Source organism: Clytia hemisphaerica, unplaced genomic scaffold, assembly GCF_902728285.1.
Source record: "Clytia hemisphaerica strain Z4C2 unplaced genomic scaffold, Clytia hemisphaerica genome assembly, whole genome shotgun sequence".
NCBI classification, from domain to species: Eukaryota; Metazoa; Cnidaria; class Hydrozoa; order Leptothecata; family Clytiidae; genus Clytia; species Clytia hemisphaerica.
In genome coordinates, this window is record NW_027103835.1 from 478,337 (window position 1) to 493,184 (window position 14,848).

At 37.7% G+C, this 14,848-nt stretch overlaps 2 protein-coding genes across 2 annotated transcripts; both read left to right on the top strand.

Moving 5' to 3' along the window:
- Nucleotides 1-428: 428 nt before the first annotated feature.
- Nucleotides 429-1,409, top strand: LOC136807045 (uncharacterized). Its single transcript, XM_067063614.1, has 2 exons — nucleotides 429-690; nucleotides 1,180-1,409. The coding sequence occupies exons 1-2, from the start codon at nucleotides 453-455 to the stop codon at nucleotides 1,338-1,340; spliced, it is 399 nt and encodes a 132-aa protein (XP_066919715.1). The 5' UTR covers nucleotides 429-452; the 3' UTR covers nucleotides 1,341-1,409.
- An 8,541-nt stretch (nucleotides 1,410-9,950) lies between these two features.
- On the top strand, nucleotides 9,951-14,412 carry LOC136807057 (uncharacterized). Its single transcript, XM_067063626.1, has 5 exons — nucleotides 9,951-10,156; nucleotides 10,709-10,837; nucleotides 12,154-12,298; nucleotides 13,316-13,709; nucleotides 14,035-14,412. Exons 1-5 carry the CDS (start codon nucleotides 9,967-9,969, stop codon nucleotides 14,410-14,412), a joined length of 1,236 nt encoding a protein of 411 aa, XP_066919727.1. The 5' UTR covers nucleotides 9,951-9,966.
- Nucleotides 14,413-14,848: the final 436 nt, after the last annotated feature.

Sequence of the window (14,848 nt, forward strand, 5' to 3'; positions counted from 1 at the left end):
AATGATATCCCAAAGTGCAATGCCCACCATAAACAATCACTTAACACATCATCGAGTTCTGGATAGCTAGTAGCGAGTTTATGTATTTGCACTTTTGAGGACAGTAGAGTGACTGGAGCGATTTGGAATAACCCGCAGTTCTGACCCGCTAAATCGAGGACGGCAAAAGTGCTGATTTACCGTCGTCCTCATTTGGTCAGGATCTAGTAAAAATTAGAACTTTACCGTCCCCGTCGTTGAAAAACACACATACAAAAACTCGGTAGTATTTAGAGGCCGGATTGTTCTTATTTAGAGATCGACCTCGATATCTAACTTTTGAGTTGGTCAAAGACAAATGACGTCACGAACTTCGAAATTCGAAAGATTCCTTTGCATTGTGAAAAGCTATGAACGTTCAAAAAGTAATCTATAGCGAGAAGAAAGGCTTTAAAAATGGGCTTTTAATTGTAATGGCGCACGGCTGGAGGAGTGAAGATGAAGGAGATGCGCCACCAATGTTCACCATAGCCATCGTTTGTATAATGGTTTTAATTGCCATCTTCTTCTTCGTTTTATTTTGTTACGTTTACAAGAAACATTCGGTTGCACGACAACAGATAACTAACCAAATTCAACAAGGCGTTCAACCTCACTTTCAACAAGGCAATACAATGATGAATCCAGCTTTTCACCAATATAACACCGATGGTAAGTTGTTTACTATTATACTCTCTTTGATGGATCCTTCATTTCAGGCAAAATAATCCCAAGGTTCACAAAAACCTGTACACTTTCTAGAGCATACCAACTTAACTAAAAAAATGAAAATTAAAAAAAGGGACAATTTATGCTGGCAAAACAGACCAAATTATTGGAGAAAATTTCTTTCAGGGTCATAAAAAACTCGAAAAGGAATAATTTTTGCCTCGGACATCGCCACGTTCAACTCTAGTACCCTTAGGAAAATCTCCCAACATGACATTTTAATTCTTCTCAAGTAAGTATTTTATGACCGTACTCTCTTTGTTGTATCCTTTTAATTCCCGTCAAAGAATCTAGTCAGTCTAGTTCAGTTTAAAAAGATTTAAATGTTTTCTTTTCAAAACACGACAAAAGGTCGGAGAAATTCATCATAACGCAAAACTAATACCCCTGGGAAAATCTCCCTACATGACATTTTCATTCTTCTCATGACAGGCTTTGCACCACCTCTCACAACACTGCCAAACAACAACGTAATGTTTGCTCCGCCACCTGGACCACCACCTGGACCACCACCCAGCTACAACCAAAATTTCATGCCACAATCTGCAGGACAACCGACAGGGCTCTTCCAAATGAACACGAAATGGATCTAGCCATAATTTTGATAGTTAATACCATCTTAATAACCAGAAATTATTGCACACGAAAAATTACAACCTTAATCATACAAAAAGTCTTTTTTGTCCTTCTTTAGATACCCTATCCGAATATAAAGTGCGCGTGCGTACAAGCATGATTCCGTTAATTCCCAATTCATTTCATTTGATACTTGCTTAATAAAATTAAGTCACTGTCAGGCTGGAGGTTCAATGTCCCTAGTATACATTTATCGGTCCACGTTTGTTAATCCTTCGTACCGTCAATAAATTGACTTTAAGTTTTTCGGATGTTGAAAATAGTTAGACATGGGCTCTTCCAGAAAATGTCCGTACATGGGGGTCGGAGGATATATTGTCCGGAGGGTAGCGAAAAATCAAAATTTGCCTTGTCCGGGGGGTAAATTTGCTCTGTCCGGGGGTAATTTGGGGGTAATTAGAGCTTTAGCGGGAATTCGTTCCGTCAGTTTGGAAAGTGCCGTGCACCGGGAAAAAAACTTTTTCATGTAAATTCATCACCAGCCATCGTCGTTAAGGGTTGAGATATATATGGCCAGATTCGTCCAAATTTATCTGATTTTGAGGTATTAAAAAGTACAATAAGAAGTATTTCCAAGCTCCCTTTCAAATTGGGATGAGCTGGAGTTTTTACAAGATACTTCACTAATTGGTCATTTGAAGTGATAGAGATGACGCGTTCTTTAGAAAAAGTAACAAATTTGTTTTATTACTGGTTAACGACCAACCAAATCAAATAAGAGCTTGTAAAAACTCCAGCTTTTCCCTTCAAATTAGATCATCTTACAAAGCTTTGAACATTTTTCCAACACTTATTATTTTCCAAATACCAACACTTAAGCCTTATCTATACCTTGGCGGGCTATTCTAGTACTTATTGCCATTACGGGTTCGAAAATAACTAACCTTGATACAATAACGACCGGAGAGTAAGGACTGTATTGAAATATTGATGAGGTTGAGTAAAAGCCCAGCCTTATGAGGAATAAATTCGTACCCAGCAGTGTTGTTATTACAGAAATAAAAGAAGATAAAAAGATGTGGTGAAAAGAGACGACCACAGACCTCTAATTAACAGGTTATGTAAGGTTTTCTATAAACGAAGTTATGGCATCAGCTCTACCATTACGCCATATCGGTGATCGACAAACTTTGGAAGAATATTGGCACTTTTAGTCTTTTAGAGTACTTTAAAAGGAATTTTAGTTACGTCACTTCTAACCAATAGAATGGCTTCATTCCGTTTCGGAGCGAAACGGAACCGTCACGTGCGAACATGGTACTTTAAAGTACTTTTATGAGTACTTTAAAAGGAGTTTTAGTTAAAGTGGAATTTTTGGGGGCTTTGTCTTCTTTTTTTATGAATTTTTAAAATTTCATTTTCAATACTACATGGGAAACTTTGACAAATAACACCATACACATAAAAATACGCATCTTTTTACTTAGGGTGGAACAAACAAACAGACGTCCGCGTGCGTGAAGGGATGGTTTCGAGTTTTTGAGTTTTCGAGTTTTTATAAAATAAATACCCAATCCACAGATCACATTTTACAAACTACTCGTCTCAGACGATTTTTCCGTCTCAGTATAAATGGAACTAATGCTCTATAAAAAGCAAAGATGATTGAAAAACATTGACATCATTATGTGCACGCTTGTTTTTTAAAAGGACAAAATAATATTTTCAATCTTGAAATGGAAAGGAGACAAGAACAACAAGAGAAGCAATGCTCAAGAACAAATACACACTAACCAATCAAAAGACCCAAATGGTTAGGTAGAGTTTACCGAAGGAACGACGTCATAGTTTGCGCGAACAGCAATTGAACGACTTCATTTATTTTGACTTTAATCTTCTCTTAAAAGCTCTAACCCAGCTCCCTCGAGCCTTTAAACTCTAGTTTAGACAGGGGGGGGGGGTCAGTACTAAAATGTAAGACATACATGAGTACTAAAAGGATTTTCGCTAATTTTTGACATACCCCCACCTATTTTTCGAAAATGTTATTTTAGTACACATGTACTAAAATTATTTTTGAGCAATTTAACATAGATACCACCCATTTTTTGCCCTTTTACGGCTTTAAATTTACCAAATTGGGGCCATTGTTACAAACCTAGTCGAATTTAGTGCATCAATCTGCAAAATAATATAATTTTATTACTAAACTGTGCCGAACTGTACATAAAAATATTTTTAAAAAATATTTTAAAAATTTGAAAAATTCTGAAAGATTTCTGAATATTTTTTCGAAAATTCCTGAAAAAAAAAATCAAATTTTTTCCAAAATTGTTAAAAAAATGCTCCATTTTGGCTGATTTTAGAACAAAATACTAAGATTTTTCAAAAATTTCTTTAAGGGACCACCCTTTTTGGTATTTTAGTACACATGGCTGCACATGGTATTAAAATTATTTTTGAGCTTTTTTGCAGTACCACCACGTCACTAAATGTTATAATGTCTGAGATTTTAGTACCGACCCCCCCCCTGGTTTAGACGGTCCACTTTTCTTCCAGCCTATTCTAATTGTGAATTAAAGTAGGCAGAAGGTGGGCTGTCGGAAGCCAATGCGTTGTCCGCCTCTTTTGACATCACTGGAATGTCTTCTTTCAATCTTTTTCAAGCAAAGATTTCAGCTGTTAACTTAATACCTACTTCTTTGCCGAGTAGGACCAATTAGATAAATTAGAATAGGCAGGGCAGAAAGTCGGCCGTCTAAACTAGCGTTAAGGGTTGATAAGTGTATTAGTATAGAAAAAGAAAAATATGGAAAGTTTCGAAAAGCGTTACGTAAGACCACTAAGTAGGGACCGCGAAAGACGGGGGTAAAATGGTTGGAATCGACCAAAATGTTGTTTTTAGGTTTTAGACCACCTATAACCATGGGATAAGTTTTAGAAGCATTCTTATCATTAAATAAATGTCCTGTAAAAGTTTGGTGGCCATAACTTTATTTTTTATGAAAATATGAGCAATTTTGTAAAATTTTGAATGGCAGACGACCTACCAACAGAAAATTTGATTTAGACAGGTGAGCGCGTCCTCAAACCCCCATGATGTTATACATTTTTGGAACTGGAAGAGATCAGCGCTGTTTGTTTTTTTTGTCTCATTGACCCAATCAAATCCTACAAAAAATTGTTCAGTTTTTTCTGGGAAAAAGCCACTTTTGAGGGCTTTAGCTGTCCTCCCCGGCATTAAGACAAAGATAATATGAAATTTCAACCTTTTTTACATATTGTTTGTTAATAAAAATTAACATTTTCCACCGCGCTCTGCTGTCTTTTTTGGCTCAAAGTTTATTGGTATTCGAGAAATTCTACAGAATTGTCGAGCGCGTGTTTGTTTACAATTCGAAAGTTCAAAGTCCACGGAGAGTGACAATCTGCCAACTCTCCGGCATACAGGATATTTTCGATTCATTCGTACGGCAAACGAAAAATTTGAAGAAAAAAAATTGATAAAAAATTAAAACTTTGTCTTGAGAACCTTTGTGCCAAGTTTCAATGCTATAGCATTAATAGAAGTAAAGTTATTGCAAAAAATGTATTTTTTGACATAACCCCCGGATTTTCACTTTTAAACCTATTTAACCATGATTTTTACAAAAATCCTCGAAAATCGTTCCAATAAAAGGGTCATTTTCAGGAGATAAAAAATTTCATATCTCGAGAACGGCTTGGCCGATTTTGATGAATGACCCCTCATTTTTTTTCTTTTTTGATGCTCTTTCCAATGAGCATGGTTACAATGCGCTAAAAACAATTTGAAAAAATCATTGCGGTCCCTACACTAAGTGGTATGTCATGTTGAAAGGTGGGTGAACTATATCGTTTTAATTAATTGTCGTGTGCCATCAATCCGTCATATTGCGGTTAAAGTTAATGAAGGAAGTATGTATTGTAGAAACCAGGCCAGAAATATATCTCAGGTGCTAGTGGATATCATGTTCATCTAACGTCCAAAAACAAGGTTATGTGTCAACTGAAAGCTAGCTTTGTAAATATTACGAAAATAACGTAGGTATATTTTAGTCCTTTAATCAGCGTTGTAAGCTTGACCCTTTCGATTTTTGTAAGATACATCTATGTTCAGAGTTTGAAGTGAATTTTGAATTTTAATTAAGAACATATTATCTAATATCAAACCAGCGTATAATTCAAAACTTTCACTTAAGACCTAAAATTGACTTGAAATGAAGATAGAGCCATTTCGAAGAACTGAGGTCTTGCTCTAAATCTTTAAATCTTTGCGGTGAACCCTGCGCTACAGTACCATTATTGCTTGTGATATCTCGACTGGTCCACAACATTCATCTTACGTTCAACTAACGTCCAAAACATCTTGAAGCGTTAAATAAGAATCTGTGCGTTAAGGCCGGTCTCCACTTTCGCGCGCTGCGATCGCACCTTTGGCTTCAATTCTTTTTGCTTGGAAAAGAGATTACGTCATAAAAATGAAGCTCGTCCTCGAAAGAAAAGTTGAACACATTTCAACCTTTTTCAACCGTTACGTCATATCCCGCCAATGAAGTTGCTTCATTTTTCTTTTAATCAACGTGGAAGCCTTGCTCGAAAAAGTGCGATCGAAGCGTACGTAAGTGGAGACCGGCCTTTATTCTGCACCAACTGAGATACTAGCAGGTTTATGTATCTACCCTTTCGAGGACGGTAGATTAATTGAAACGATTTGGAATAACCCGCTGCAGTTAGAGCCTGCAAACGGTAAAAGTGCTGATTTACCGTCAGTCAGGATCTAGACAAATCAGAAACTAACCGTCCCCGTCATAGGAAAAATGCCATATATAAACTCGCTCGAGGTCGAGGGAGAAAGGGTGTTGAAAAAGTTACTATCCGAATCGATATAGAAGTCAACAAGAATGTAAGCTCTAATCAAACCAATTAGAGCTAATTTGAGACAATATCATTAATTATTTTTAGAGAATTTCTTCAAGTTTTACAAACACAGGGCAAGTATGATTTCGAAAAACGGAATGGTTTCCATATGCGGAACAGAGGTATATGAAATGAATGCAAGGTTTAATTATAGTCAAGTGATGTCATACCTTTTTCTTATGTTGTATATATACAAGTTCCTTTTGGGAAATTTCGTTTTTATTATTTCTTTACATTTGGAGCTTTCGTGAGAGTATATGAACAGAAGATAAAATGTTACAGAACTGCTTAAGTTTTTATTTTTCAGTTGTTGCTCGCAAAGAGTAATAATAAACGCGCACTCAGGTTGTTGACTGTTGTTGGTTGAACTGTACAGGGTGTCCGGAAAAAAGTATTGTGTGCGAACATGATTCTGAGTAGAAGGTTGTTGTGTGTGTTTAACAAAATGTAAGAAAATATTTTATTATTATTATTATTATTATAATGTAACAAAGTTCTAGGCGCACGAGGGCCTCTGGAACTGATCGTGATTATACAACGTATTTTACAATTGTCTTGTGTTGAATCTTTTCGGGTGTTTATTCCATGCAGTGTTGAGTCTTTCTTTGAAGACTTTGACTGTCTTTGCTTCAGCGACATCTTTTGGCAATTTATTCCAGGTTGGTATAGTTCGATAAAAGAAGGAATTCGTTTGTACACCACGGAGTCCATCGCTTCCAAAGTTTGGAATCATCTCAAAGTTGTGCCTTCTGTTTGGTCGCGTTCGACGGGCTATCTTGTTTGGGATGGTATCTTTTTCGTAATAGTTGATGTGCTTTGTTGGACCATGTCACAAGTGTCTTCTAAACTCGAGCGTAGGAAGATCTAATTCACGCAATCGTTCTTCATAAGATATATTACGACATTTTTGAACAAGTCTTGTTGCCCGTCTTTGTACTCCTTCAATCAGATTTACATGTTTACGTAGAAACGGAGACCATACTGACTGAGCGTACTCCAGATGCGGGCGAACAAACGTACAATACAATGTTTTAAATGTACTTGTACTCATGTTTACAAATCCTCGATTGATTATGCCAAGTATCGCGTTTGCTTTTTTGACTTGCTTTGCAATGTGTTCTTCAAATGTAAGTTCTGAGTCAATGAAGATTCCAAGATCTTTTTCTTCGAAGACGTGTTCCAATTGGCGTCCATCTAGGGAATACGGATGAGCATGTTTGATGTTACCAAACTTTCCTAGCGTCAGAACGTGACACTTTTCAGGATGGAATTGTAATAGCCAGTCTTTCGACCATTCTACAAGTGTGTCTATATCATTCTGAAGGGAAACAGAGTCTTCGATGCAATTGACTTCTTTGAAGATTTTGGTATCATCAGCAAACAGTAGGATCAATGAGATGACCTTTTCAGGAAGATCATTGATGTATAGCACGAACAGTATTGGTCCCAGTACACTACCCTGTGGAATACCACTCACTACAGGGTCTGTAGTCGAGAAGGACTGGTTCACTTTTACTGATTGTGTTCAACCTGTTAGAAATGACGTTATCCATTTTAAGATTGAACCGTTGATGCCATATGCTGATAGTTTCTGGCATAGTCGACGGTGGGGTACAGTGTCGAAAGCCTTAGCAAAATCGAAGTAGATACTATCAACAACGTTTCCTTTCGAGATGCTCTCATAACATTTATCCAGATAGTACAAAAGCTGTGTCACGGTTGAACGGTTGTTAATGAAGCCATATTGTTTATTCGATAAAAGATTATGATCGGAAAGGTGCTTCATGATGTGTTTCCTCAGTATTGAATCCATTAATTTGCACACTACCGATGTCAAACTAACAGGTCGATAATTGACTGCCAAATTCTGAGGTCCCTTGTTTTTGTAGATAGATGTGACATGTGCCACCTTCCAATCTCGTGGTAATGAGCCTTCAACTAAAGATTTGTTCATGATTACAGCTAAGGGTAGAGACAGATAGTCAGATAATTCCGCTAGTATCCTAGGGTGTATTTCATCTGGACCGAATGACTTATTATGGTTGAGCTCTTTCAATTGATTCTGTACCATCTCCTCAGAGATATGAATATCTCCGATGGATGAATCAGTTCTCTTTTCAAATGAAGGAAGCTCACCTACTGGTTCTTTTGTGAATACACTGCAGAACTGTCGTTGAAGTATATTGGCTTTTTCGTGATCTTCATGCTTTAACAATGTTTTGACATTTGGTGATTCAAGCAGTGATGAAACTGTACTAGAAGATTTCATCTTGTTACGCACATGTGACCAGAAGATCTTCGGTTTGGTCTTTGCGTTATCACAAATTCTTTGTTCGTAGTTCCTGTGAGCTTGTCTCATCAATTTGTTCACTCTGTTTCTTACAGGGGTGTATTTTGCTCGATTGTATTCTTTTTCTTCGGGCGATGATTTCATCCATTTCCGATGGAGACGTCTCTTCTCTGCTATTTCTTTCCGAAGTTGAACTCCAATAGGTATTTTACCTTTCTTCTTCCAGTTTTGACCACCGATGATCTTTATGGGTACAAAACGGTTTCGTATATCCAAAATCTTCTTTCGGAAAAGCTGCCAAAGCTCCTCGGTTGACTTAGAATTAGCCATCTCGGGAAATTGCTTGTACCAATCATCAGAGTTGAGATCTTGTTTTATTGCTTCAAAGTCTGCGTCCTCGTACTTGTATCTTTCTGATTTAGGTTTCAATACAGCATCACATTTGATACTGAAGGTCAAGCAACTATGATCGCTTAAACACAAAGGACTGAGATACTCTAGACATAGAGCTTGGTTAGCTTCACCTGTTAGAATGAGATCGACTAGAGATGGGTCGTCAGTCCCACGGCATCTGGTTGGTTCGTCTACACTTTGGTGGAGAAAGGAGTCGCGAAGGGCTTCAAGAAATTTTTCTTCTTTACTTTCCTCGAGATGTGGCGTCGTCCAATTTTTCCAATTGATTGTCGGGAAGTTAAAGTCCCCGACAAAGCATTTATGAGAGTATTTGTTGTTTGATGCGATATCTTTGATAAGATGATTCAACTTGTTGTTATTTTCAGCTGACGTGTCATTGTTCGTAGGGGAGCGATAGATACAGGAGAAGACCAGGAGATCATTTCCGGATAGACGAATTTCGATTGTGGATGCTTCATTGAAATTGACTTGGTTCATTGATTGGTTGACATCGGTGACCAAATGTTTGATCGATGAATATATATCAACACAATAATTGTTTTTACAACAGAAGTGGTACGACTCGATACTTTTTTTCCGGACACCCTGTAGAGTAGACCAGAAGAACGAAGAAATAGTAATCTCCATCCTGGATGTTAACTTAACGACTTTGAAAATAGATATTGAGGTTTTGAAAATTTTGAGAGATGTCGAACTTCCGCCCTTTCACTTGGTGGCGAGAAGAAAGGGTGCCTATTGGCTTGGCTCCAAGTTGGCAGTTGGAGCTTGCAGTTTAACCCGAATGGACCTTAGGGTTTGTCCAAAACTACTGTTTAATTTTGGAATGTAAAAAACGTCTATCTGATTTAACGTTAGACAAAAGAAATTGAAGTAGTCTTTTTATTCTAGCTAGGTTGAGTCAAAAATTGTCTCCCGAGAACAAACAAAGTTCGTTCTGACTGCACAAAGCGATATAAAAATCCTTTTATTTCTTTTTCATAGTAAAAACATCAAAAAACAAGATGAAGGCCATTAACCTCTTTCTCATGTCTTCCATTATTATGGAGGTAACATGTCGAAAGAAGTTGGTCGGATATTGGGGAGATAATTCATCGGGCAGTGAGAAAGAGTTGAAATATTATTGCGATTTGGATATTTATGACACCATCATCCTCATGCAACTCTCACAAAATGACCACGCGGTAAACAAAGGTATGGGTTATTTTATGGAAGAACATGAGGAGAACCCTGTCTCACAACCCCGGTGGAGACCCCCTGTTTTTCCACAGCGGGATAAAACTTTCTATCTAAATCCCAATGGGATGGGAAATTCTGTTGTTTTAAGCTTGAAAAACTCATTGGGATGGTTTTTGGAATGCAATTTTTTGCATTGATTTTTTAATTTCGGGGGTAAAATCAAAATTATTTTCCCAGTCGGGCTGAAATTGTAGGGAATTTCTCATCCCACCAGGGACAAAATTCTGGCCTAAACTTCCAGTGGGGTAAGAGTTCCAGCGGGTCTATGACACGGGGGTTACGAGGCTCAATTTTGGCGAAACCTTGGAACAGATTAAAGACAATTCCAGCCTCAGAGTTCAGAAATGGTTTAAAAAAGTGCTGACTTTAGGCTTCTCCTAAGTCAATAGGGGAACACAGAGTAAGCTTCGACGGCAGAGAGACAGCCGAACCTCAGTAATAGTTTACTAATTATTTCAAAATAAAGTAGAATTCTAAAGAGGAAATTCATATACGTTTTTCTCTCAGACGGTCTACCATCTTTGAACTTTGCCAACCATTGCAACAACAACCCTTTACTGACAGAGGATTACAACTACAATTTGTACAAAAGATGTCCATTGATAGAAGATCATATACGACACTGCCAACGCAAAGGTTTGTATTACAAATAAATATTCTATTCATGATATGCACCACTGCAATGTCTTCTGACATTACGTCACGGAACCAATGGCTGATTGGTTGGAAGTGACGTAAAATCAGTCAATACGTCACTTTCAACCAATCAGCTATTGGGTGGAACGGAAGACATTGCAATGGTGTATATCATGAATATACAGTTGACGCCCTCAAATAATTTGATTTTCAAGGGGAATTGGATTTTCATCGTATGGTAGAGTGTCGTTTATATGATTTTCTTGTTGACGGCGACTTTCAATATTATCGAATAATGGAGCGTATCGAATAGTAGAACGTCGAACTAGAGAGCATCAATATTGTACAAAAGTGACATTTCAGAAACAGCGGCTGGTCCGAGCTCAAAGTTTCGATATCGAAATACAGTAAAACCTCTAATTAACGGACACTCTAAAAGGCGGACACCTCTGATTAGCGGACAATTTCATCTTTCCCGGTCGTTTCTTAGTCAAATCCTCATAAAAAAGTTTCTAAAAGGCGGACACTCAATTAGCGGACCATCTGATTAGCGGACAGATTTTTTCACACGAAATGGCCAAAACCCCTATTTTAGCTCCTCAATTAGCGGACATTGAATATCAAACGGGTCACAGACGTTAAAAAAAAAAAGTTTTTAGATATTTTTATTTCAAGCACTTATTAGTCTTATTATTCAAATTATTCATTTATTGTTTCTACAAATTTCTAGTTTTCCCTTGACCCATTCAACGAATTTAAGTGGGCCTAAGAAATCATAAATCACTGGTACTTCAAGTCCGTACCCACCCCCTCGATTTAACCTCTTGCCAGTCACTCGAGCTCTTCTATGGCCTAGTGTCTGCAGATAAGTACTTTAGACCCCAATTTTGTATTTTCGACACCCTGGGATGGCCTAATTTCAAAATTGGAGCTCCAAGATCAAAAGTTTCTAAAAGGCGGACACTTCTAATTAGCGGACACTAACCCCTTTCCCCAATGGTGTCCGCTAATTAGATGTTCCACTGTACTTCTAGAAAGTGCTTAAAGCAAAGTTGCAAAGTTTTTTGTCTTAAACGGAAATGTATTTCAAACAAACAATATAGGCAAGGTTTCTTCAAAGTTTGGAGACGGAAAAGCCTTATCTCGGACACACCTGGTATTTACGTTCAGTGACACTTAAGAACATTGGAGTGTATTTTGTAATCATTTTCACTTAGATTATCATTTTTCACTTAGATTACCATTGTTTGATGTCCATTAGGTATTGACGCTAGCTAGAAAAGCTCAGTGACATTGACTTTCTACTATTTCTGAAGGAATAAAGATGTTATTGAACGTTGGAGGACCAGGATCCCAATACATCGGTTGGAACAGTAAAAAACATGCTTACGATGACGCGTTCTTGTGGTGGAACCTCTTCTTTGGAGGTGATGAGAGTCCCAAGATACGAACGTTCGGGAGGTAAGGTTGTGAATTACCCTTATCGGATTCTTATTACGCCAAAGTTTTTTTCTATTTTTAGCACGGCTCTAATTTAATAGACCTTGTCGGAGTTTAGGATTTTTCTGAAAAAGCGATCATGCATTGTGGGATTGTTTCGAGTATATTACAATAGAATTCCCTCGAGGAATTCTTAAGAGATTTCTATTGTAATACACTCGAAACAATCCCACAATGCATCGCTTTTTTAGAAAAATCAAAAACTTCGATAAGGTCTATTCCAATCCCTTACAACAGCCCTTATTACAACAGCGACAAAGAAATAACGCCAATAAACGTCGGTGTAAAAAGGGTCGATAAGGCTGGAAAATGCTTAAGTTTCCGGCTTGTCCGACCCTATACCTATGAGTGATGAGAGTCCAAAGATACGAACTCCCGGGAGGTAAAAAAACAAAAAAATTACAAGTTCAAAATCACTCGCTCGTCAAACCTTACCTCCCGAAAGTTCTAAACTATTCGATAACTCGATTGCCTCAAACTACTTTCGATAACTCAAACGGATTGTTTCAAAACCCTGAGAGAAATCAACGCTAACTTGTCTTTCTATTACATAAACTTTCCAAATTCGAGCACGATCACTCTTTCTTGCTGTTAAAGTTAAGGGAACTCAAACCGCGTATATTTAAGTTGCAAGTTGGCTTGAGCAACAATAGCGAGTTTATGTATGTGTGTTTTTCAGCGACGGAGACGGTAAGGTTTTTACCGTCCTCGATTTTGCGGGGCGGAATTGCGGGTTTTTCCAAACCGCTTCAGTCACTCTACCGTCCTCAAAAGTGCAAATACATAAACTCGCTAATGATTATAAGGAGGAGGATAATCACGACGACGGACGAAAAATGTAATAGGCTTGTGAAAATAGAAAATTTGATTGGTTGAAACTCTCTAGCCTGTTAATTTTTTGTTCGTCGTCGTGATTTTACCGATTTACATAACTTCACTATTACGCAAAGATTTAGAAACCTCTTTCTCATTTCGCAGCGTCAGATTGGATGGTTTAAACTTACACTTGGTGGCCAGCAGAAAAGATTACGTCATCGACTTCATCGAAAACATGCGCTTCTTAATGACCAAAAGAAACGCCACAAAACAATACGTCCTAACCGTGTCGCCCGATTGTTACACCCTCGACATCAGGGCGGCTTTTATTTACGACGCCATCACCATCGCAACTAATAGCTTTGACGCGTTTTTTGTTGATTTCGCACACCAGAATTGCTATCTGTCTTCAAAGGACTTTGTGAGCTATTTCAACAAATGGACCTCCCTGCTAAGAGGTAAACAACCAGATTTGTACTTGACGCTCTCAGGTAGCGACCAAGGATCACAAAGGAATTTCATTCAACCTCAAGACGTGCAAGAAGCCTTAAGAAAGGTTAGAGAGTTTATAATTTCATTGATATGACATTTTTTGTATGCTGACGTTGAGGAAGTTTAGTCAGGCTTATTAGCCTTAAAGCGCAATCTCTGTGATTTATGGAAGGATTGGATCAATTCCTACAACTATGTTGAACTACATTGAAAATTGATTATCTTAGAATCTCTAAGAGGCTTTACATCTAGAACACCATTGCTCAGATCATGGCTTATAAGTAGGTTCTAGGTGGCCCCTAAGAATTTAGGTGACCCCTAGGAGCTATGCACATCTCCAATTATTCAAGTATTCAAACGGTATCTAACTATGTGTGTTTTTCCAATAGAATGATGTCATCTCACAGATCAAGGGAATCACCTTAAATGACGTCGGTGATGATTCCCTGAACCTTGTTCGTGCAAACAAAAGATACAGCTACTACATTCGAATGTTGTTGGATGACCCTAAATTTGACGTTCTTTCCATTACTACGACCACCACAACGACAACGACCACCCGGGCGCCCAAAAAATCTAATGGCGGAGGTAGAAGTAGTGGCGGGGGTGGTCTTCGCGTCATCAACAGAAATTCGAATTTCTATTATCCAGGGAAAGGTAGGGGCGTGAATTCTTGGACTGATCATTTCCTTCAAAGACCTTGTTGTAAATCTTCACACTGGCTTACTTCTTATCAAACAACAATAAACATGCTATATACATCCTAACATAAAATACGTGCATGATATTAAACGCAGCTGGTATTAAACGTGCCTTATATGAAATAAGTTTGATATAAAACATGCCTTATATGAAATGAGTTTGATATAAAACGTGCCTTATATGAAACGAGTTTGATATAAAACGTGCCTGATATAAAATGAGTTTGATATGAAACGTGCCTGATATAAAATGAGTTTGATATAAAATGAGTTTGATATAAAACGTGCCTTATATGAAATGAGTTTGATATAAAACGTGCCTGATATGCAATGATTTAAGTATAAAAAAAAATGTCTTACCTTTCTTCTTTAATGTTGTCTTCTTTTCCACAGGAACGAGGAACGGTGCAAGCCACTTGGTGATGTTCATGTCATTGATGGCGATTGTGGCCAGTCTTCTACTTCTCTGAGTGGATCTGTTTTGATAGAAAGAAAAAAATGA

Excerpts from the sequence above, each read along its gene's own strand:
- LOC136807045 (XM_067063614.1), top strand. The coding sequence starts at position 453 with ATGGCGCACGGCTGGAGGAGTGAAGATGAAGGAGATGCGCCACCAATG. Across the intron at positions 691-1,179 it reads TCACCAATATAACACCGATG|GCTTTGCACCACCTCTCACA; the intron begins GTAAGTTGTTTA and ends TTCTCATGACAG.
- LOC136807057 (XM_067063626.1), top strand. The coding sequence starts at position 9,967 with ATGAAGGCCATTAACCTCTTTCTCATGTCTTCCATTATTATGGAGGTA. Across the intron at positions 10,157-10,708 it reads TGACCACGCGGTAAACAAAG|ACGGTCTACCATCTTTGAAC; the intron begins GTATGGGTTATT and ends TTTTTCTCTCAG. Across the intron at positions 13,710-14,034 it reads TGCAAGAAGCCTTAAGAAAG|AATGATGTCATCTCACAGAT; the intron begins GTTAGAGAGTTT and ends TTTTTCCAATAG.